Source organism: Peromyscus californicus, unplaced genomic scaffold, assembly GCF_007827085.1.
Source record: "Peromyscus californicus insignis strain IS unplaced genomic scaffold, ASM782708v3 Scaffold_3__1_contigs__length_106647218, whole genome shotgun sequence".
Taxonomy (NCBI): Eukaryota; Metazoa; Chordata; class Mammalia; order Rodentia; family Cricetidae; genus Peromyscus; species Peromyscus californicus.
Window position 1 is genome coordinate 12,180,426 of NW_026294551.1, and position 25,405 is coordinate 12,205,830.

Consider the following 25,405-nt stretch of genomic DNA (forward strand, 5'->3'; position numbering starts at 1 on the left):
GGACATATAAGTTTGCCTGAGGGTGAGACTCCACAGGAGGCTAAAACTGTGGGTGGATATTCTTGTCAATTATTCAATATTTTATTCCTCTGGGGAAAGAACCAAACTTAGTACAAAATTCTTTCCCTGGAAGACCAAAGGTATTCCAGAGGTCGCCTAAGACTGGTATTTCATATGAACATCAGTGATGGCCTAGTTTGATAATTATTTATTTATCTACAACTCTATGCAAGGAACCAGCTCGTTGATTACTATTACATGTATTATTCATTTATTGTATTAAACACCCACTTGCTATATAAGTAATCAGCTCACTGGTTACTATTACATGTATTATTCATTTATGTTATTAAACACCTATCTGCTATGTAAGTAATCAGCTCATTGATTACTATTACATGTATTATTTGTTTATTTTAAATAAGCACCCACCTGAGTCAGAAACATTACTGGATCATTTCTATAAAACAGTTTCTTTAACTTTTATGATACTCATAGGGGCTATATCTCCACTTCAGTGGAAATAATTGACATCAAAAGACATAAAATGACTTAAGATGACTCAATAGGAAAATGACATTAGAACCCAGAGCTATACCACAATGACTTTTCACTAAAGAGGTCAAGAATCCTAGCTTACTAGTCAAGAACTGTTTGGCTTGATCTTACATATAGTTAAGAGGATAACTGGGCCTCCAAAAATATGCCAGCTTATATGCTTAAAAGCTATGCCATAAAACTAAACAACTTGAAGCTACCTTTCACCAGGCAACTATTACAACAGCCCAAGAGCTGAGCTACAGATAAGGACATCTAATGTTAATAGTGATCACACCATTTAGTCCTAATCTTTTGAAGAAGAAACTAAAGCTTGGTGCAACTAGGAATCCTGCCTAAACTAAGGCATTCAACTGGAGAAGTCTAGAATCCAAATACAGACTTAGCCATGAAGCTATGCTGAAGGACTTTGCACACAATGCCTAACCCTCAAACAGTTCTGCTGTTTCACTTCTCAAGAGAATAAGGACAGCTCCCCACCATACATACCAAGTGTCATGTCAAGGTTAAATGAACTGATAATGATTAGCATGGAGTTGATTTTTGAACTATTAACTACCAGTCAAGGGAGGGGACAACTCAGAAACCTGAGGCAAAGACATCCTGGCATCAGTGATGCAAGAAGAAGTATGTGATGAATCCACCACACAAGCTGACCTAAGGAATGGCGCCCTCGCCCAGGCTCTCTGCTCTACTGAAGCACAGTAAGAATAAGAGAGAAATATCCAATCAATACCAAAAGATTGCCTAGAAGATTACAAAAAGTGGAAGCTCTATCTTTAAAGGTAAATTTAAGCCTCAGTATTCGTAAGACTCCATGAGCAAAGTTGCTGCAGTCCATCAAAATGATGCTCAAGTTTATACAGTGAAACAAAACCATACATTAAAAGAAGGCTCTATTCCAAGAAGTAACAGCCTAGAAACTTCTATCCTTGCTTGGGTTCCAGTCCATTTGTTTATACCAAGCAATGCTTTCAAAATTCATGAAGTACAGAAATTGGCAAATATTAGGAAAAGGTAAATAATAAAATTTCAAAGGGAAGGATTAAAAGGCATCTGAGTAACCACTCATAAGAATATACCTTTTTTTTTAATAGCTGGGGATCTAAAGTCAAGCCTCATATGCTAGGCAAGTCACTGAATTACATGCTCAACTCAATATAAGAATATAGGTTTAGGAGCTGGGCATGATGGAGCCTACCATTACTCATAACACTACAGGGGTAGAGGCAGTTGGATCTCATAAGTTCAAAACCAACCTGCTCTACATAGCAAGTTCCAGGCCAGCCAGGGTTGCAAGTGAGATCCTATGTCAAAAAAAACCACAAAAACAAAACAAAACAAAAAAACAAGCAAACCAAACCAAAAAGAAAAAAAAAAAGACTATAGCTTCAGGAAAATGTATAAAATAAGGGCAGAAAACAACAAAATTGAAATTTAAAAAAGGCAATAAAACAAGTTTTTTAAAAGAAATCAATAGAATTGCTAGGCCTGGTGGTGCATGCCTTTAATCCCAGCATTTAGGAGGCAGATAGAGGCAGATCTCTGTGATAGCGAGGCCAGTCTGTCTACAAAGCAAGTTCTAGGACAGCTAGGACTGTTACACAGCAAAACCTTGTCTCATAAAACCAAAAAAGAGAAAGAAAGAAAGAGAGAGAGAGAGAGAGAGAGAGAGAGAGAGAGAGAGAGAGAGAGAGAGAGAAAGGAAGGAAGGAAGGAAGGAAGGAAGGAAGGAAGGAAGGAAGGAAGGAAGGAAGAAAGGAAGGGAGAGAGAGAGAGAGAGAGGGGAGGGGAGGGGAGGGGAGGGGAGGGGAGGGGAGGGAACCTAAATACCTAGAGAAACGTATTATGTTCCTGCACTAGCAGCCAATGTAAAAGAGAGATCTATTCTCCCTCAGTTGACTTCCAGGTTAAACTCAACTCTTAATAAAACATCCTCAAGTATCAAGAAAAGGCTCTTTCAAGGGCCAACATAACTTTGGAATACATGTACATACATATACGAAAGCCTAAAAAAATAATAAAATTAATTTTCAAAAAGAACCAAATGGGAGAAGCCATATTCATCCCCTGTGGCAGTAATCAAGATAGTGTGAGCCTGGAGGAAGAGCAGACCCATAAACCAACAGAACAGAATAGGAAATCCAGATGTGGCTCAAAGTGAATATGCCCAACTAGTACTAGACAAAAGAAAAAAGCAATTCAACAGGGCAGAGACAGTTTACAGCACACTGAACAGTAACAACTGGAAATCTGTCAACAAAAACCCTCGGTGCATCACATACAAAAATAACTCCAAATGTATCTTGGGCTTCAATGTAAAGCTAAAATTTCTATACAAGAACACTGAAAATCTTCAGGATCTAAGGCAAAAAGACTTCTTAAACATGGTACCTGAAGCATAATCTGTAGGAAGAATAACTAATAAATAGTATGCCATCAAAATCAAATTTTTCTGCCCCGTAAAAAGTCCTGATGGAAGAAAGAACGAAAAAGATGAAGTACATGTTAGAAGAAGTATTTTCACATAAGTTATCTGGGAAAGTTCTTGCACCTACGATACATAAGGAATTCAAAAGCCAATCATGGGGCCAGAGGGATAGCTCAGTGGAGAAAGGTCTCTGCTGCCCAAGCTGGGGGCTTGAGTTTAATACCCGTGACCCACATGGTGCAAAGACCTCCACAGGCAGGGAGGGAGGGAGGGAGGGAGGGAGGGGGGAGAGAGAGAAAGAGAGAACAAACTGTATGTTTACGCAAATGCTCCACAGTTGTACAGGTTGTTAAATGAAGGTGAATAGATGATGGGAAAGGGCACATTGGATTCTCTGCACATTTCTTTGCAACTCACGATGGCTATAATTATTCCAAAGTGCCTCCCATACAGTTCTATACAGAATAGCATGAGGAGACTTCATATTTGACTGTAAGCACTCTAAAATCCAGAAAGAAATTCTAAAAAAAACAGAATCACACATTTTTTACATTTACAGTTGGAGAGAACCCCAGACTATGCAGACAAAAATCCCCTTCCAACAAACCCAATATTTATGTAGGTAGGGGAAGAATTTCCTCCTACAGATCTTCATGACAAGAATATTCCAACTGACTTCAGTCTCTCAGCTACCCTAGAAAAGTTTCTTTCTGTTGCTGCATGGAACCAGGGGCCTGTGTCCTGGGCAATAAATCATTTTCATGAGCACATCCCAACACTAGAGGGAGCTCTTTCTGTCAGTTAAGGTAAAATTTCCTTTACAAGGAACCCTAGTTAACTGAAGCCATAAAGACTCAGGGTTCTACTCTGTACTTTCTCTGCTAGTCTAGGGTCTCTCTTGTGGTTTCTTGTCTTGGATTTCCCCACTCCTAGTAGGCAGATGCATTGGTTCTTGGACCTCCAGCTGAGTGGGAGATACCTAGCCGACCTCACAGATATACAAGAGGATTTGAGCTCACGCAGGGTTTGGGGCTAATACAGAAGCATTCCTTTAGCTTATCTTGCATTCTGATTATAAAGACAGGATTAAGTGTCAAAATGCAGGTGCTCATCAAATACCATCCTTCCATTTCAACTCAGTTTTCAGAATACTGCTCCCCACACACACGTGGATTTATTTGTCTGTTCATTGATATCTACAGGGAGAAGTTGAGACAGTCCACACCTGTGGAACTTGCTGGGTTTATAGAGGATCTCAACTACCGTGTGGCATGTAGCTTTCAGTCAGCCAGCAATTTGGGACACTGACTTCAAAGCTACAGATCAATGTAGACTAACAGACTGCCTGCTTCAGATCTCAGAGGAGTGAGCAAACAACTTCCCTCCCCAAGGGCTGTTCTTTTTAACAACCATGTGCAAAGTCAAGACCTCATCTGCTAGTCCAAAAATGAGGCCCCTGCAGCAAGCATGTAAAATACAAGTATTTGGAACAGATCCATCATCTTGACAACTTACGTGGAACTGGTCTGAGGTTGTTCAAATGCTTCTTTTGGAATCTTAAGGCCGGGATTTCGCTTCTTGCCTATGGGGGAGGACATAAGGAAAAATGTCAAAGTCTACTTTGCTGCAAAAGAGTGAGGGCAAAGACTCCAGAGCAAAGGCAAGAAGTCGTCACAGGTATCTACTCTCATTTCCCAGCTCAGAACACAACTTGCAAAGGAAGCAGCCAGTAAGTGAGAGGGGCCAGGGCATCAGACAGCTTCTCAGATGCAGGCTGAGACCAGAAATGGCATTGCCATAGGCCCAGAGTACACATATCAAGGTGAAAATGTTAATTCTTGCTGGGAGTGTGGCTCGGTGGTAAAGCACTTGCCTATCATATGCAAGACCAGTGCTTAATCCACAACACTGAAGAAGAAAAAAAAGCCAACTCTTTTGCTAAGAAGGTGGATCCTTCCTGCCCACTGAGAAATTGTCACATTAACTTCTTGGGTTGTTCTTTTATACAGTAATCATGATGGCTTATGACTGTTTATAGGTGGGGTATTTTGGTTGTTGTTCATTTTTGTTTTAACAGCAATCAGATGTAGTCACCCTGACCTCAGTATCCTACAGTTTTCTAAATCGGTCTGAGAGCATTGTTAAAACTGATGATGGAAATGGGAAAAAAAAAAAAAAAAAGAAAGAAAAAACACTTCTCGGCTCTTCTTTCTTTACTCATTCCTCAGCTACCTGCAAGAGGCTGGACAACTGAAGAGAATGCATCTGACTTACTACCTGAAGCATGCAGTGATATGTTTGCTCTGCTCTGACAAGGATTAGGACGACAGATGGGCTCATGCCAAGTTACCGTTTCTTTGGGGTATAGATGGGAATGCAGATTGATGTTGCTCATCCCTGGGCAGAAACTATAGTTGAGATTGGCACAAGCACTTTTGCTGCTGAGTCCAAAAGAACAGACTGGGAAATGCCAGCTGAGGAAGCAGATTGGACAAGTCAGTCTTGTTAAGGGCCTGGGGGTTTCATCCTATGCATAGATCCCAGGTCTTTGCACTTGGCAGGAGAAGTCAAGGCAGAGCTGGACACAATGCCTATGGTCTCGCCTTTTTCCTCATCTCTCCTCTGTACTGCCAAGTGGGCACATCAGAGCTGATACAAGCTCTGGATGAGATCCTAGTAGACCCTAAGGCACAACATAAGAATTCCAAGTACAGTATGCATGAAAAATGCACCCAAAGGGCTTACTTGTTCAACATCACAGAGTCAGCCATGACCTCATGAGCATATCTGTGTAGAGGTCTCCTGACACCTGATGTGGAGATCTTTCCACTAAATGGCCGGGGAATGGGATGGGGGTTGTGAGTTTAAAAATCACCGGGTTATTTCTCTTACCAAGGGAACTACAGGCTGACTTTTTTCCAAAAGATGTTTTCTTTTATGTGCACAGTGTTTTGCCTGCATATATGTCTGTGCATCACCACACAGTATCAGAGGAGGACAAAAGGTGTTGTATCCCCCGGAACTGGAGTTATAGACTATTGTGAGCTACCCTGTGGGTGCTAGGAATAGAACCTTGGTCCTCTACAAGAGCTGACAGAGCTCTTAACCACAGAGCCATGTCCTCAGCACTGAACTGGCTTTTAACTCTCAGTCTCCTCGGCTGTAAAATCCAGAAATAAATCAATATTTACTTCTCTGAACCAAATGTAAGAATCAAACCAGACAATACATATGAAAAACATTGAGATATCCAAAGAACCTTTTCATTATGATCATATAGAGAAAATATCTAGATGTCTCATTTCAAAAAAATAGTAAGAAATCCACGAATAAAACTGGCTATGTTATCAGAACCCTAAAATTGTGTATAATTGAGCTTTTTTAAACTATTATTTAGAAATTCAATATCTAGATCAATTCAGCAACTAATATGAAGACAATACTAGTCAATGATCAACATAAAGAAAGCCTTTGGGGAATATCTTTAGTAAATAGTTTTTCAACTATCTGTTCATTTCTTTCTAGTGTTCTATAAAGAATGGGTACATCATTACTCCTCCCTTCTCCTGACTCTCAGAGACCTCTTAGCACATATTTACAAAGTTAATCAGACCAATGCGAAAGTGGATTGACAATGTATAGGGCTTTTCACTGTGCTGCCAAGGTGCTAGGTCTAATAAATGGAGGGTTTAACTCTAAATAGACTCATCCATGAACCTCAGCCACACAGACAGGAGATGCCATTTGAAAGAGTCACTCCAGCAAGGAACAAGATGCTCCACTTCAAATCATGACAAATAGTTAGCAATATAACAAAGAGGGAACCAGAAAAGCCCAACAAATAGTACCTTAGCTTTTTCTCAAATAAAACAAAAATAAAGTAAAATACATTTTGTCTGTGATAAGGGCTCCCAGAGGTCATTTAGTCAAACCTTAGGCAGAAGTTACATTTCCTCACTTCTAATGTGGTTCCTATATGACAGGTGTGAAGAGAAATCACTGATTTTAGAGGAAAATCTCCATGTCAATGGCTTAACACATCAGGAGCACTTCTTAGCAGCAACTAGTTGTGACACCATAACACAATAAATTATCAAACCATCTATCCAAAGACAGCAGAGCAAAGGATGAAGGAAGAGAAAGAGTGGAGAGAGACTCCTGGGGACAGAAACAAATGGAATAAATGGCCAAGACAATAACACAGCCTTCCGTTGCTCTCCCCTACTTCCCACACACACCCAGTCACCCCACCCCACATCATATCACTCTGCCCCAGAATCAGCAGCCTCTGGCTGAAATGACTAGCCTCTAATCTCCAGATCTGATCCCTGACTATCTATACCTACACATTAGAGATTTTCATGGTGTTCAACATTTTCACAAAGATAAAATTCCAAAACATTCAACTCAGGGACAGCAAGAACCCAGGCAAATGTCACTTAGAAAAGTGTCCTCTCTTTTTGAAGATGTAAATCAAGTAACGTGAAGACATAGACATATCCAAGACCCTCCTAGACTTACTTGTCCATGTCCAGAACCTTCAACAAATCCCAGGAGGTTTTCACAGCTGCAAACACAGGGACTCCGGAAGGAGCCCCAACAGAAGTCATCCCTTACTGAGCTCCAAAGACGGCACACTTCAGTTAGAGGCAAAGAACAGAGCAGGCTCCACCTCCTGCTCTTGTGCGGTAGCAAACCTTGGTGAGTTCATTGTTCCCGGGGCCATGGAAGCCATTCAGGGAGGCAGAAGGTTAGCTGGCCCATTCAGACACCCAGGGGTGGCATTGCTCATTAAGCAGTCCTGCAGTTATAAATCCCTGAAGTAACTCTGGAAGCCCAGTTCTCTACCCTTTTGATAAATAGCTCTTTCATTTCCTAACAGAAAGAAAAACAATAGGTGGTCCATTTCCAGCTGTGTTTATTCCAGAGCAATCTGTTCCCTCAAAGAGGCTGCCAACACCTCATGCTAACATTTAACACTGTGCTGCTAGGGAGGAAAAAAAAATTAATGGGAAAGAGAGATATGAATAACAAAGTTAAGTGGCCAAGAACGTTAATGGACCTTTCTCTTGATAATTCAAACAGAAATCCTTTAAAGTCAGAAAAGAGGCTTTACCTTAGGTGGGGACAGAAACAAGGCTTCTCCGAGAGAATGTTGTCTATTTCTTGTTTGCCTTTTTCTTGGTACTGACTAGAAAAGGGGAGTTTGCCTGACTGAACACAAACAGTCTTGCTTCATCAGCCTCTGTGTGTGTGTGTGTGTGTGTGTGTGTGTGTGTGTGTGTGTGTGTGTGTGTCACACCCATGCTAAGAAAACTGTTTCTCCAAAAGAGAAAGGGTATCATCCCAGTACACACTGAGATTCATGACACTCATCTTAAACCAAAGCCAGGCCATGAGAATTCAGACCCAGCGTAAAACAGCATTGGGCTGAGAAAAAAAAAAAAAATAGAAAGAGTAGAGGGGATGGAAAAACGCTAAAATTTTCTAAATTTTTAGAAGAAAAATTACCAGGCCACGTAGAAATACCCTGGCTTTAAGTGTACATAAAATGATGGGGTACAAATGAGGTCTTTCCCAGCGCCTGCTCTGAGGGGGTGAGCACAAAGGCCTTTCTGATGTGCCTTATTACATAAAGTAGAAGGCTGTGCTCCGGCGCCAACCCAAACAGCACACAGCCCCACAAGGCTGGCAGATGGTGCCACCCTGAGATAAGCGGGTGTCTAAGCATTTGTCAGCCCCACTGAAGGCTGGCGAGCGTGACTCTGGTGGTCTGCGACCATCTACATAGCATCACAGGAGGAAGGACTGCGGGTCACCAGCGCCAAGTTTATTTTTCTAGTGTGTTTCCCAGTGTGAATGGGGCTTCTAGCCAAGTTCCTGGCGACCTGGAGGCCTTGGCTGCTTTCTCTCTACCCCGTGCTTCTGGGTTTATGTTCCAAGTGCAACTGGCAGGAAAGCGCGCAGCAAAGTGTCATTAGATGCCATTGAACTACAAGGAGGATCATATGCAACGCAGCTAACGGAGCCCAGAGGAGGCAGGAGGTGCAGAGACAAAAAGCTGCCTGTACAGAAGCCACTAGGAAGAGGACAAGGAGCCTGTACCTCCACGACCCTACAAACTACCAGGTATTGCACATCACCAGGACTCCACAGTATGCAAAATCGGGTAGAATATACAAAGTTTAGAAAATAAAAAAAAAATTGGAGAGCTCATTTGAATCACGTTCACCTTAACTGGGAAGGCAGAATGAATCTCTCAGCAGCCTTCCTGTCCCCTACATGGTCCCCTCTACAGGGAGAGCTCCAGCTGCTAGCAGATGAGAATTCAACCTTCTGAATTCAGCACATTCATGGAAAACCCACAGAACCTCCCCAAACCTCCCCCTGCTCTCCGAAAATAGCTCCCATGACCACCATCTATTTATTTTCCTCATAATATTATTTTGTTGCTTTTAATTTCACATTTGCTTGTTACTGATTTATTGTCCGTCTTCCCCACAAGAATGTAAGCTCCATAGCAGCAAAAACGTTCGTCCAGTATGCCTCCTCTTAAGCATCTGTTTATTGAATGTTCGTTGCCCTTTTCTTGGCTATTTTGAACAGGGTAAATCAGATAGGCTGGGGGTGGGGGAGGGAGGAGTAGAAGAAGAAGAAAATGGTAAGAGAGAGGTGGGAGAGGGATGGAGGGAAATATAGAAAGAAAAAAACCCAACTGAAGTGAAAATAACACACGCATAATCAGGAAGGCTGCGTTTCAAATCCCACCTGGGATGGTTTGTGCTAAAGATCAGTTTAACATAATCTAGAGTCACCTGGGAAATGGACCTCTAGGTGTTCTGTTAGGGGACTATCTTGATGGCATTACATGGATGTGGGAAGAACCATTCTAAGCGTGGATGGGACTAAGCCCTGGGCAAGAGAACCTGTGTTGCATAAAATAGAGACAGTGAGTGCAACACTAGCATGCATGGCCTCGTGGCTCTCTTCCAACTGTGAGTGTAATGTAGCCGGCTGCTTCAAGCTCCAGCTGGCCTGACTTCCCCATCATGGTGGACTGCACTTTGAACTGTGAGCTCCCATAAGCCCTTTCTCTTCATTTGCTTTTATCAGACGACGCTATCGCAACAACAGAAAAAGAAACCAAGACACCAGCTGTGCTACTTATTTACAGTATGATCTTAAAGAGCATTCCTCACCATAAATCAGCTCCCGAACCTGCAAACTGGAGCTGATGGTCAGCCTGACCAGGCCACTCACAGACTCATCTGACACAGCGTACATACTGACGTAATGTGCAGAAAGAACTCCAGCAGCGCCCTGCAGATGGAGTGCTCCACAAATACTTTCCTTTCCCACTTCCACATTTATGCCTATATTTTTAAAATATGAGGTAAGCAGAATGCCCTGTCACAGGCATCTTGTGTCTCCCAATGACATCCTCTGACCTTCCTACCTTGTGTTACTTGTGCTAAAATTACATTTCCCAACAGCTCACGCATCTTGAACCACAGAGTCAGTGTGCCCACCAACTATGGGAGCTATTCCAGCTCTACAGACTCAGGATTTCTGGGAGTGTAACCTTAAAACACATTCTCTCTCTCTCTCTCTCTCTCTCTCTCTCTCTCTCACACAGACACACACACACACACACACACACACACACACACACACACACACACACACACACATTTTAAGCTCCACAGTAACTTAGATTCCAAAGAACCACTTTTCTAGCATCGAGTATGTCTAGATAAAGTTTTTCACTTTTCATCATTTCCCACCTAATAATACATAAAATCCCTCTAGGCTCCTGATATTTACCCTACATCCTAGCCAGTTGTATCTGCCTCATAAGAATCAAATCTAGAGAGATGACTTGATGGTTAAGAGCACCCGCTGCTCTTCAAGAAGACTAGAGTCCATAGCTGGGTTTTAGTGGCCCATATCTTTAATCCCAGCACTTAGGAGACAGGTTGTTCTCTGACTTTGAGGCCAGCCTGGTCTACAGAGGGAGTTCCAGGACAGCCAGGGCTACACAGAGAAACCCTGTCTTGATAAAACTGGGAGAAGAAAAAAAAGGAAGCCCAGGGTCCAGTTCTCAGCACCCACATTAGCCAGCTCATAACTGCCTGTAACTTCATCTCCAGGACACCCTCTTTTGGACTCCATGGGCACTGCACTCATATGCACATGCCCACACATACGCACATTAATTATAATCAAAAAAAATAAAACTTTTTTAAATAATTAAATTCAAAGTTAAGTTCCGGGGGCTGGAGAGATGGCTCAGAGGTTAAGAGCACTGCTTGCTCTTCCAAAGGTCCTGAGTTCAATTCCCAGCAACCACATGGCGGCTCACAACCATCTGTAATGAGATCTGGCGCCCTCTTCTGGCCTGCAGGGATATGTGCAGACAGAACATTGTATACATAAAATAAATAAATCTTTAAAAAAAAAAAAAAAAGAAAGAAAAGGGAAAAAAGAAGTAATATTTAAAAAAAAAAAAAAAAGTTAAGTTCCTCACTGTGCTAGCTGTATCACTGAACTGAAACTGTCAGTAATTCACTGAAGCAGACATTACAAGGGATAAAATGCATTACTATGCAAACTCTGCTTTTAAGGCATCAGCAGATACGAAATTCCAGTTACTAAAATAGCAGTGAACTTATGTGGTGAGTGATGCAAGCAATGCACACTGAAGGCAGAAGAGAGGAAATCAGACAGAGAATAAAAACGTCTCCAGAGGAAGTGGTATTACGGGTAGTCTTGGATAGCTGATTTGAAGGTACATAAGCGTTCGCTATTTGTGATGGTGAAATCTTAGTTGTCAACTTGACTAGATCTGGAATCAACTAAAAGACACATCTCTGGGAGGGTCAGGGAGGGCAATTCCTCACAGGGATTAATGAAGGGGAGGAGATCTGCAGCCCAGAGTGGGCAGATGTGAAGAGACCTGAGTGGGGAGCAGGGCTCACCTTCACCCCTCACTGGTGACTTTCGCCACTGCTACAGCCATCCCTTGCTGACATCAGCCTCTTGGGTGAAATGAAGGACCAGAAGCTCTCTAGGAGTCCTCCAGACCTTCAGTGCAACATTGGGACTACTGAGGCACCTGCCCCAATGGACAGAGCAGTTGCCTGATTCTCAGACTCTCTAGCATGAAGGGAGCTAGACTGCTTACTCAGCCCATATTGTGTAAGGCAATCTAACAAATCCTTTGTGGTATATATTTATTCTATCAGTTCTGCTCCTCTAGATAACCCTGACTAATAAACATCATCCCCCTCATCATCATCAACTACCACCATCATCTTCATCACTATCATATCACAATCACCACCATCATCAATCTTGCAATCATTACCATCATCATCACCACCACCATCATCATCACTAATACCACCATCATCTTTACCACTACCATCATCATCATTACCACTACCACCATCATCATCACCATCATCATCATCACCATCATCAATCTTGCCATCATTACCATCATCATCACCACCACCACCACCATCATCATCATCACTAATACCACCATCATCATCACCATTACCATCATCATCATCATCACCATCATTGTAGCTAGAGCTTTCCTGCCTTGCCCACAGTCAGGACAAATCTCTCTCACCCACCAGTCCCACAGCCGCTCAGACCCGACCAAGTAAACACAGAGACTTATATTGGTTACAAACTGTATGGCCGTGGCAGGCTTCTTGCTAACTGTTCTTACAGCTTAAATTAATCCATTTCCATTAATCTATACCTTGCCATGTGGCTCGTGGCTTACCGGCATCTTCACATGCTGTTTCTCATCATGGCGGCTGGCAGTGTCTCTCTCACTCAGCCTTCCACTTCCCAGCTTTATTCTCCTCCTTGTCCCGCCTATAGTTCCTGCCTAGCCAATGGCCAATCAGTGTTTTATTTATTGACTAATCAGCAACACATTTGCCATACAGAACATCCCACAGCACATCATCAACAATAACATCATTAGCATAACCATCATCTGGCTATTCCCCAGCAAGAAGAAATTCAGGGAAGAAAAAAAGATAAGCAAAAGGGGGTAGACAAGGAGAGAAGGCAGATAACGAGTGTTATAATTTGGATATAAAAAAGGCTGATCAGTTTGAACACATGGTCCCCATCTGGTGATGCTGTTTTGGGAAACTGTAGAAACTTTGGGACATGGGCCTCACTGGAGAAAGTGGGTCACTGAAAAGGGATCATGGTGTATGGTATACCTGGCCCCTCCCTGCCTCTTGCCATATTCTTCCTGCTTCCTGGTCATCCAGATATGAACAAGCATCTATAACACAGCCATGAGCCAATTCTGCCACCATTCCTTCCCTGCTATGATGAACTGTAGCCCCTGAACTGTGTTTCACAATGAACCCCTCTCTCCTTAAGTTGCTTCAGTGTGGTAGGTATTCATCATCACTACAACCATCATCATCATTATCACTATCATCATCATCATCATCACCATCATCTCATTATCATCATCATTATCACCATTATCTTCATCATCACTATCGTCATCACCACCACCATCATCATCATCACCACCATCATCACCATCACTATCATCCTCACCCCCATCATCATTATATTCTGTCCCATAAATAAGAAATGTAATTAATACAACAAGTTTCAATTCAGAATTACTAAATGAGAAATACTAGAAGAACATATGGCAGATTTCCAGTAGGAAAATGAAGCTTGAGAGTGTTCTACAGGAAAATGTGAAGATCTGAAAGTAGACAAGATGAACAAGGCAGACAGGAAAACAAGAAAAATGAGAGGAAAGAAGTCAGCCAGAGCAACAACACTTGACGAGAGGGGATAAGGAAGAAGAGTCACTGGTGGACAGAGAATCACTGGTCCTGTCAAAGAATATGCCAGAATGTGAGTGACCAGAAGGATTTCCTTACCATGTGACTGAGGCACTTTTTGTAGACTTGGTGGATTTAAAGCATGTTCTGTGCTGTCAGCAATTCAGTGCTGACTACATGCTCTTGAAACAGCCCAAATGTAAATCACAGTGAGCGAGGCCTTCTACTTGTGGTCTAGACCCAGTGTAACAGGAGGAGGCGGGCAGGGCTTCTCTGGGGAATCCCCATCATCTGGCTATACTCATCTTCTTTATTTATGTGCTACTCCATTCATGAGCCTTTATCAAAAGGAAGTGTAGTCACAAGAATGCTAAAAACAGCACTCTGAAATAAAAATACGGAAACAGATTGCAAAGAAATTTAGGGATGTGGTTGATCTTCCCAAAATGCATATCAAGTTTTGATAGAGTTTTAAAAGTGTTCATTTTTAGATATAAATACTGAAATGTTTACAATAATATGCTTCTAGGATTTGCTTCAAATAATAGGGATGACAGGAGAGAACTACAAACTGGAGATTAAAATAAAATAAGATTAGCCACGAGCTGGTAATTGTTGAAGTTTGGTGATGGTAGCTCATTAGATTATTTTACTTTTGAATATATCTGAAATTCATCAAAATGTAAACAGCAACAAAATTACACTCTTTGTGTCGTGTCCTCTGCGCTTCCTAAGGCAGGAGCACTCTTTCCTCTTCCTCATGACTTGATGGGCATCTTAACACCACCTGCTATTTTGTGCTGGGGCAAAGGGGGAGAAGCTGGCCTTCTTTGAGATCTTTCTCACCCAATAATAAATGGGAAGAAAAACCAGAAGATGACATATAGCCCTTTCTCTAGGTCTTTGGTACAGTCTAGAATATCTCATGTTCCATGACGATGAAAAACAAAAAAGTAAAGAAATTGTAGCCAGACAACATGGCAGGAATCTTCATCTCATGACTCAAACTCTCCAGCTAAACCTCCCATCTAACCTTTGCCCTGTCATGGTTTGTATATAATGTCATCTGATCACCTTTCTCTATTGAGAGGCCAGATATTGGTAAGAGTCTGGTCTTCAAAGTGCATCCTGGTAAAGGACCGCAGCAGCTCGTCTTTCATTCTGCTATCTGTTTTCCCGGCTTCATGTATCTCCTAATGGTGACACTTTTAGTTAGGGGTCCATGACACCCAATGACTAAGAAATGGCTCTCAGGAAACCATAGAACTGAGATATGAGGGGTTTTTTTTAAAAGAGAAAGCAAATCTATAAAAACAAATGACTTATTTTCAATGTCGTTTGGTTTATACCAGTAAACTAATATTTCAACATTATTTCATATCCTCATGTAGCCCTTAATGGAAAAAATTCCCCAGTCCTATAGAAAAACTGAAGCCTTCAGTTCGTACTCCTGAATTAATCATCATCACTGTAATTAACAAATATCACTTCAGGCAATGCCATAACTCAATGTGTCGAAAGAAGTAGCATTCTCTAGCCTTGGGTAAGAGAAGTCTAGAAATTGTTTTAGGTAGTTACCTTCATACCTGTAAATAAATTCGTCTCCAAGTCTGAACACAGGAAGAAAATATACAAATTCTCTACTGTAAGAATATTGATCCACTCCCTATATGATCACAGAGGTAGGAATGAAAGGTATAGGTTCATATATGGTTCATCGTTTCTCATACATACTGTTACCTGTGGTGATATATTGTGTAACCTAATAAAATTTGCCTGAAGATCAGAGAACAGAACAAGCCACTAGATTAAACATAGAAGTCAGCAGTGGTGGCACACACCTTTAATTCTAGCACTCTGGAGACAGAGATCCATCTGGATCTCTGTGAGTTCAAAGCCACCCTGGAATACATGAGATTGACTCAGTCTAGAAGAGAAACAGAGCCAGGAAGTGGTGGCACATACCTTTAATCCTAATACTTGGGAGTCACACGCCTTTAATACTAGCACTTGAGATCTCATGCCTTTGCTCATCCCAGCACTAAGAAGGAAGTGGTGGCTGGGCGGAGAAAGGTATATAAGGCATGAGAAAACAGACTGAGGAGTCCTAGAGGTAAGAGGTGGCTTGTTCCTTTGTCTCTCTGATCTTTCAGCATTTACTCCAATATCTGGCTCTAGGTTTTTTATTAAAAGGCCATTTAGCAATTTGAGCAACAGTTACTTAAAGATTATCCCCAATATGGTTGCAATGTCTAATCAAAAATATGGAGGCTAGAGAGATGGCTCATTGGTTAAGAGCACTTGCTGCTCTTGCAAAGGATCCATGTTTGGTTCCCAGCAACTATGTGGTGGCTCAGAACCATCTATAACTTCAGATCCGGGGGTTATAGTGCCCGCTTCTAGCCTCCAAGGCACTGTATTCACATAGTGCCCAGACATACACAGAGGTAAACTTTATTTAAAATTTTTTAAATATACATATAAACATATAAAAATAATGTATATATGTATACATATGTGTACATGTATAGATATATATTTATGGAGAAAGTTTGTAATTACCCTTGGATATAATAACCTTATAAGATTTCCTTTACATTGTGGGTTTTTCTTTAAATGATTTACTTATTTTTATCTTAGCTGTATCAGAGTTTGCCTGACTGCCTGGTTCCTCCAGAGGTCAGAAGAGGGCGTCAGAAGGTCTAGAACCAGAGTTATAAATGTTTGTGAGCCACTGTGTGGGTTCTGGGGACTGAACCTGGGTCCTTCGGAAGAGCAGCTAGTGCTCTTAGCCAGTGGGTTATCTCCTAGCCCTACACTGTGCCTTTCTAGCTAAGCAGCACATGCAATTGACACCTGACAAACAGATGGAGGAAAAAGAAAGGCTGAATCAGCATGCTAGCAACACTGCTGTTCTGGGGTTGGTACTGTGTCATGAACAAATGCTTGTGAGAAAATTGTTCATGAATTGTTCATGTAACATGGACTCTTCAGCAGACCCCATGACTTATTTAATGAATACAGGAACACCATGAGGGATTGTTTCTGCTATTTCAAGGACTCTGTCTAGATACATGGAGCATCTATAGATACAGGCAATTGGCTTTCCCAGGGAACGCAATTGCCTTTAGTGCTTCAACTGAAATTGTTCCTTGTCATGTGTCTGCTTGTGGGAGGACTCTTCCTGAGCTAGCTGTGTCTGTGCTGTATATATATAAATTCCAGAAGCCACAGACATTTGTCCTGGAGAAAGCCCACAGTGCAGGCTTTCTGTCCTTCTGACCTTGCCTTTCCAGATACCACATGCAACTCATAAAACTGTTTACCAGGAGCTGTGGGGGCATGACCAAGGTCTGCCAAGAGGCTCTAGACTCAATAAAAAAAAAGCCATCTACTGCCATGGACTATGCTCAAGATAGTTTAACCTTTCTGGACTTTACTCCCCAGCAAAAAAGTGGAAAACATTTGGTCAGTCAATCAACCACATAATCTTCTCAGTAAATGACGCTCTGATATTTAAGAGGAGTATGTTATCAGATTCACAGGTAAGGTCATAAGGATTTCTGCTCTTCAGTAGCCCTGTGGCATCCTAAGAAAACTCCAGGCCATTTCCCAAGGGTTTTCTAAAGACACTGAAAGGCCTGGTGGCTGTTTGACATTAATTACTTTAGCAGGAAAGTGGGAGTCCGGTAACTATTAGAATGCTGGGCCTGCGATCGCTGCTTGCAAGATGCTGCATCTTGAGGTTGTTTACATCCTATGTGTCCTGTGCGGTGAGAGGCCCTTCACCAAAGAAAGGGACTCTGGTCTCTTAATGGATACAATGACTCCTTTATCCTGACAGCAATCTCTACCTGGAGCTTCTGGATTCCTGTTAGTGGAGCAATTGTCCCAGAAGAAACTAAACACTAAGAGTCACTATGACTCACATCTGGCTTCATGGTGGACATTCAGAATAAAATATCCAGACTAAACCAAATGTGTCTCAGTGACTCTTTCACCTTCTTGGGGCATTTTTTTAGGCAGGGAGATTCCCTATCTCTTCATAAAGGAACTTCCCCATTCTCCAGTTCCTAAAAATAAACAAGACCTTTCATCAGTTAAGGCCCCCACTGCTCCCAGTGCCCACTATTATGGTTTTGGGGTTCCAAGTCAATGCCTGGGAAAGCAAGTGAAAAAAAAAATCACTCTTCTCAGGATGGTCCCCTAATCTCTTATCTTCTTGACATCCTCTCTGTGTTAGCAGTGAGTGAAGCTTTGAAATATGAAAGGACATTATGTCACACTCTACTGCCTACCCACAGCTCCTGGATTTCTCTCCTAAAATGTTTGGGTTAATTTATAGAATGTCCAGGTGATGTTCCCAGAGGCTACTGGAAGAACAAATGTAGTAGTCACTTCCTTCAACAACTAAATGAGCTACAAGAGAGAATAAAACCTTGAGATTCAAAGATTGAGGGCTGGAGAGATGGCTCAGGGGTTAAGAGCATGCTGCCTGCTCTTCCAGAGATCCTAGGTTCAATTCCCAGCAACCACATGGTGGCTCACAACCACCTATAATGAAATCTGGTGTCCTCTTCTGGCGTGCAAGCATACATGCAGGCAGAACACTGTATATGTAATAAATGAATCTTTAAAAAAAAAAAAAAAAAAAGGTTGGATTTCCAGTCTCTTAAAAATACGTCTACACTTCTCCTCAAACTGCCCACTAGCTATAATTTAAACTCTTCACATGCATTCAAGAGCTTACAGTCATGGGGGAGGAAGGGAGTGGGAGAGATGACTCTGGATAAGAGCACTGTTGTTCTTGTAGAGGATTTGGATTCAGTTCCCAGCACCCACCTAGTGGCTCACAACCATCCATAATCCCAGTTTCAGGGGATGCAATGCCCTCTTCTGGCTTCCGAAGGCACCAGGCGCACACACGTGGTACACAGACTACATGTGAGCAAAACACTCATACACATAAAATAAAATAAAGAAGCCTAAAGATAAAAAGGAGCTGACATGAGGCTCCTAAGTTTGAACAGCTGGTCCTCAGCTACCGGCACTGTTTTGGAATGTTGTTGAACCTTGGGAAGTGGGGACTATCTGGCTGGGGTAGAAACACAGTGGTGGCATTTGGGGATTCTAGGCTAGCCCTGCTTCTGGCCCAAGATTTCTGCTTACTTGTCTGCTCTGGTACAGAGTCCCAGTACCATGCCTCCCCTGTCAAGAACCCGTGAGCTCGAATAAATCCTGCCCTCCCTTGATCTGCTTTCACTTCCCCAGGGTGACGGTGATGAGGACAGTAACTAACACAAACCCTAAGGAATAACCAAGAGACAGTGAGCTGGGAGTTCTACTTCCCAAACACACCAGTCCAGACTTCATTTCTGCTTCTGTGACAAAAATACCCTGACAACCAACAGCTTAGAGTAGGATGAGGGTATGCTAGTTCCCAATTCCAATGCCATCACCGTCGGGGAGTCACAGCAGGAAGAGCATGGGACAGCTGGTCACACCACTTTCACAGTCAAAAGCACAGAGAAATGAGTGCAGGCATGTCCAGTGCTCAGCTAGCTTCATCTACTCTCACACAGTCCAGAGTGCCGCACCAGGGAATGAACAGTGCTGCCAATTTTCAGTCTGATTCTTTCCACACCTATGAAAGCGCTCAAAACAAACCCCACAGACATGCCCATAGGCCAACCCAATCTAGACAATTCCTTGCTGAGATTCTTCCCAAGGAATTCTACTTTGAGAATTTGGTTGAAGCTGCCAACCAGCATCAACCAACCAGAACACCTAACTTAGGCTAGGCTATATTTCTTTGGACCAGGCTGTACCTACCACCTTGAATGTCCTGGAATAGCTTTACTTGTTTCTTCTGTAACACACACACACACACACACACACACACACACACAGAGAGAGAGAGAGAGAGAGAGAGAGAGAGAGAGAGAGAGAGAGAGAGAGAGAGAAAGAGAGAGAGAGATTGGACATTTTACCACTGTGTCATCTTCTCACAAACTAGTCCCTCATCCTTTATCTCCTCCTTCTGCAAGACTGCAAAGTTATCTGTGTACTTGCTGCTGTGCACAAGCAGGGGGTTGTCAGTACCATTAATACAAGGCCCAAAGCAAGCAACTTGCAGATATCACCTCTGCAAAACTCCAGTTTCATAATGAGCTGTTATCCACGCTGTACAGATGAGAAACTGGACTTTAGAATGGGCAAGTAAATAAACTACAATATTACAATGAGATAATGTGGAGCCAGCCAGGTGTGTCTGGGTCCAGGCCCACATTTTCCTCACTGGACTATCTGAAGTGTGGTATGTACATGGAATATAATCTACACAACCTTCCCAATTTCTTTCTGCTTCCCTTCTACCTCAGCACCCAATGGAGCTTTCCGATCAAGCATAAGCATTGATCGGCTTCCAAATAAATGCAACAGGAGAAGCCCTCACCTCTGGCTACAACAAGTACCTCTTCTGTCTCTAGATTCCAGTTCTAAAAGTCCCCTGACAACCAAGAGCAACTGTGGGGCCTGCTGACATGCATATCTTGGCTGCCAAAACAGGCAGGGCCACCTGTGATCAGTGAATGATGATGGACAGGGGCTGGTGAGTGGCTCTGCTAGTCTTCTGGACACAGAGATCTAGGATACATTTCAAAAGGCCCTGCTATCTGATGGGAACAAATGTCTTGTCCCTAGCTGTGACTGCTGCACTGACTTTCCTTCCTTCTCCATTTCAACCCCCTTATCCCTCCCACTTCTTGGGACTACAGTGACATGTCAACCACTTCCACACAAGGTCTCTTCAGAGCTCTGTCTCAGGAGCGAGTAGATAACAGAAATGTGATCCAAAGCAAGAGTGAACTGAGCAGCAACCTGGGCCCTGGTACAATCTGTCCCGTCGCTCAAGCCATATGAATCAGCAGATTCAATGGTGATGGATGAAAAACATCCTAATTCACCTGTAGGTGTCAGCCAGCTTCCTTGCCTCAGTCTCCCAAAGTTCCCACAATGAACTCTGTAGTGGGTAGCCATTCCAACTTTGGTCTGGAAGTTCCAACCCCCATTGAGGCGACATGAGACACGATTGCTCCTGGCTGCACCAATTTGATCCCAAGAGAATGTTGGGTTTCTAAGACATTTCCATTTGGAAGTTTGTCTTCTTGGCACAAAATGGCCTACTGGGCAAAGAATTGCCCTTGTCTCAACTGCTGACAGTACGAATGCAATGCTGTCCTTTCTGGACAAGTGGGACACAAGGAAAGTGACCACTGTACTCTGCCAAGACAGGGTAAGATGGTCTTTCAGAATTCCTGCTTCTGAAAATGGTCTGTCAGATACTCTAGGCCTGTAGCCAATTTGAATGCACCAACAATGCTGAGAAACATTAGGTGACTGTCCAGGCTGCCAGCTGTCTCGGTCTACTCTTGCAAGATTCCCGAAAGTTGCTTGCATCCATCTACCACTTCTCAGATACCATTATATTCCTTCTCAGGTCTTTGATGGGATTGAAGACTAGCAGTTATAGTTACAAATTAGTATATATATATATATATATATAATTATCTTAGATAGAACATATTAAGTATTAGATTCAGGTTCTTTAGGATAGGACACCCTTAGGAATGATCTTTGCAACATACCATTTACCTATGCTCTAGACTTCTCTGGACTTTAGTATGTGTTTCTTGCTTGATATTGTTTGCATTGATTGTAGTTCCATCTTATCTAGGTCATTATCCCTCATTACTCCTGGACAATACTTGATAACCATTCCTTTGTATATAGTCTTATATTAAGTTAGAACCTTCTTATTTAGACAAAAAGGGGGAGATGTAGTGGGTAGCCATTCCAGCTTTGGTCTGGAAGTTCCAACCCCCATTGAGGCTTCGGTAACTGTCACGCCTACAAGGCGGGGCCAAGGGAGACCCGAGATCGAGATCGGGACGTGCTGAGTTCTCTTGCTGCTGGGAACCTGGACGCTAGAGGTGGACTGAAAGAGCTCTTCAGAGAACACCGCCAGACTAAGCTGCATCCTTGCAAGAACCCTCAACCTACCTATCCCTTCATTTGTAAGTTACGCCATTAAATAAATCCCCTTTTAACTACGTGGAGTGGCCTTAATAAATTTCACCAATAGAACCCACAATGGTGGGATCAGGGACAGAGGCAGAGCATGGGTACGGTGCTATGAGCTCCATCTTCTCAAGGACCTAGCTCCTGTCACTGCTGAGCACCCAACCAAACAATAACAGATACACAGACTCTTCTAGCAGGGAGATGACTCAGCCCTTTGATGGCAGGTCAATCACCCAAGAGCTCTCTACCCAGGAATGGGAATAGCAATTCACATCACTAGAATTGACACCTACTTCAAATACAAGTGTGCCATCTCTGCTCATGGTACCTCTCAAAGCACCATTATCTGAGAACATAAGGATGCCTAATCTACTTCATGGTATTATAACATCACTTCAGACCAGGAGAGTGACATATCAAAGGAGGGACCACAACGAGTGTACGGCTAAGTCCACTGTAGATGCTACTACTAGGAACTAGGACTAAGACAACTAATTGAAACTATCATAAACTACAAAGCACCTTTAATATACCTAACCTACCAAACATTACAGCTTACAAGCACACTATACTGTTAAGAGTATTGGCTGCTGATGCTTAGTATCATGAGAAAGTCATATAATAAGACAAGGGGTGGGGAGTGGGTAAGGCTCACCGGTAAAGTAATTGTCACACAAGCATGAGGACCTGAGTTCAATCCCCAGCATCAGTATTAAAAAAAAAAAAAAAAAAAAAAAAAAAAAAAAAAAAAAAAAACAGGTGTATGAATGTATGCCTATAGTCCAGCACCGGGGAGAAAGAGACAGAAGGACCCTGGGAGCTGGATGGCCAGCCAGTCTAGTTGAAGCAACAAGCTCCAAGTTCAGTGAAAGAGTCTGCCTTAAATAATAGGATGGGAAGAAACTGACGAGGACAGTCAATGTCATCCTCTACCCTCTACCCACATATGGACCCACACACACAGGTGCACAGATAATGTGCACATATACACACACATAAACACATATACACAAGCAGAGAGAGAAAGAACAGCTTGTAGCATAACGATATCTGAGGAAAAGGTAAAAATTCAAAACTCAAAGTTCTATTTCTAGTGAATGCCTGTGACTTTTCACACCATCATTAGTTAACTCAAGAAATCACTAGGCAAGCCATTGTATTCAAGGATTATCTGTCATTTTATATAGGCCGCATCATTCAAAAGCATCCAACTGAATCAAAGAGTCAAGGCTCAGTCGAAGAACCAGCTAGGAAAACAGCCCCCTAGTCCAGTGCCACTTTGATCCCTGTCCCAACTCTGGCATTTCTGCATGACGGCCGACTTCTTGGACAGAGGTAAGGTGTCAAGATCTGGACGCCAGGTGTTCTCATTGTCATGAGGGTGTCATTTCTTCTTAGTCCTTTCACGAATCCGGGCTCAGAAATTCAAGGTTGCATATATTTACCATGATATTCCATATTCACTGTCAATTTGATTAAATTTGAAATCATCTGGGAGATACACCTTTGGGAGTGTCCTTCATGCTCTCTCCAAAGAGATTTAAGTGAGACTCAGCTTGAATGTAGGTAGCACCATCCCACAGGCTAAGTTCCCAGACTGAATAAAACGGGGAAGTGGAGAAAGCTAAGTGCAAGCATTTCTTCTCTCTCTGCTTCCAGATCCACTCAGACATCAGGAAGTTTCTACGACCATGGCTATGAGGTTCTAAGCAACTCCTGACACCTGTCACCACCTGTTACAAGGGCTACATCACCAGAGACGTGGGCCAACATGAAAGCTGCCTTCCTTAGGAAGCTTCCGGTCACACACGTCACAGTAGTGAGTCAAGTAACTGATACACAAACACACATATATAAATCTACAAATGGCTACCAGTAACACAAACATACAGACAACCACACACATTTTAGAACCCGTGAGTTCACACGAATACAACCCCAGTTCACCTCACAAGAGGTTTGTGGGTTTGTGTTTTTTATTTCTGGTTCGCCTTCTCTCAAGACTGTTGTGTCTGCGATGCTACGTGTGCTTCTTTTTAAGCGTGAGGAAACTTCACTTCGGCTTTCCTGAGAGGATCACCTACATACTCATATCTTAACCAATCTGTGAAGAAAAGGACATGGGTCCATCATGATTGATTAATGCTCCTATCCCTTACCACCAGCACTACATCAGGGGTTGAGGTCAGAAACAGCAGAGTTTCCAACGGAAAAAAAAGGAGGGAAGGGAGTCCACTGAGCTTCACCAACAGAGAAGCTCCCCACTGACTACTAAATTAACCTCTACTCCAGAGGAGAGGGCAACATAAACCTTGTGAACTTCGATGTTAAAGCTTTCTTCCTTCCTCCTGTAACATCGCTGTCTCAGAGCTCTCTGTGACCCAAGGAAAGTTTAGAACCACCTCGCTTCGTTTCAATTGAACGGTCTCCTATCTTCAGTTTATAAAGCACAAGAGATTTCCAGGAACTCAAGCCCTAATTCAGGAAATGCAAGTTCTCCCAGTCTCCCTATTGCACTTTTGCCTTTGAGACCTTGGCCCAAACACAAATATTTGTCTCGGTGTGAGTCCTCCTTGTGTTGGCTCCTAGACACTGACTTTTCAAGCTTCTGAGGCAATTAAGGGGCACTAAATTCTGAATTAGACATGCTGCCTTTTCAGCTCTCATTCTTCTAAAGAAAGGGGGTACTGAGTAAGAGTCTCTGGAGGAATAAAGGAAACAGACACACAAACTGCCATGAAGAGGACATAAATCTGCGGCTCAGAAGCCAAGGAGCAAACATCAAGGCAGCCTGTCACTTCAGTGTGCTCTTGAGACCTCGCCCTCATTGGTCCTAACGCAGAGTTCAGAGCCCAAGGAGTTTTACCACCATCTGGAACAGCTGTGGCAATAGAAAGAGACTGACCTGTCCAGCGCTTTACTCCATGAGGGCTCCTTCAACAGTTCTATTTATCTATCTGAAAGGTTTAACACAAAGGCACCAGCTGCAGCCATGATGCAAAGGCAATCGTGGGGGCTGGAGCGGTTTAAAGCATGTGCCCTTGGGTGTGGCTTACAGTTGTGCCAGGCAGACAACTGCTGTGCAGACAGACATGAAATCATGACTCTAGATCTCATTTAGCACCTCAGTCAAAGGGTAACTCTACGGTCAACCAAAAGAGCTCACTTTCGAGAACAGATATGATGCTGCTGAGGCCAGGGCAGAGCATGGTGGTATAGCATTTGCCTAGCACTCGGAAGCCCTGGATTCAACTCTCAGCACCATTAAAAAAAAGGTGGAGGGCAGAAAAGAATTCAACCAGGACAAGAACTGAGAAACAAGGCAGCCTGTCAAGCAGACACTCAGCACCCCACTTAGTGCAGATTTTATAATACTGTGTTCTGCTCTGTTCTCTTTCATTTGTACAGTGATTTGTATGTACTTGACATTATTAAAAATTATAGAGAACATGGAAAATAATTAAAAATGAAACAGCATACTGTTCCCTAC

At 42.7% G+C, this 25,405-nt stretch overlaps 1 protein-coding gene across 2 annotated transcripts in view; it reads right to left on the reverse strand.

The window, feature by feature from the left end:
- The window catches only part of Map2k6 (mitogen-activated protein kinase kinase 6), a 133,015-nt gene that overhangs the window by 44,718 nt on the left and 62,892 nt on the right, over positions 1–25,405 (reverse strand). The window contains exon 2 of one of the 2 annotated variants that reach the window (XM_052756482.1): positions 4,505–4,571. The exons of the other annotated variant lie outside the window; for it this stretch is intronic. Within the exon in view, the coding sequence (XP_052612442.1) occupies positions 4,505–4,571 (67 nt within the window). The remainder of the gene's footprint in view (positions 1–4,504; positions 4,572–25,405) is intronic. 2 annotated transcript variants of the gene reach the window in all.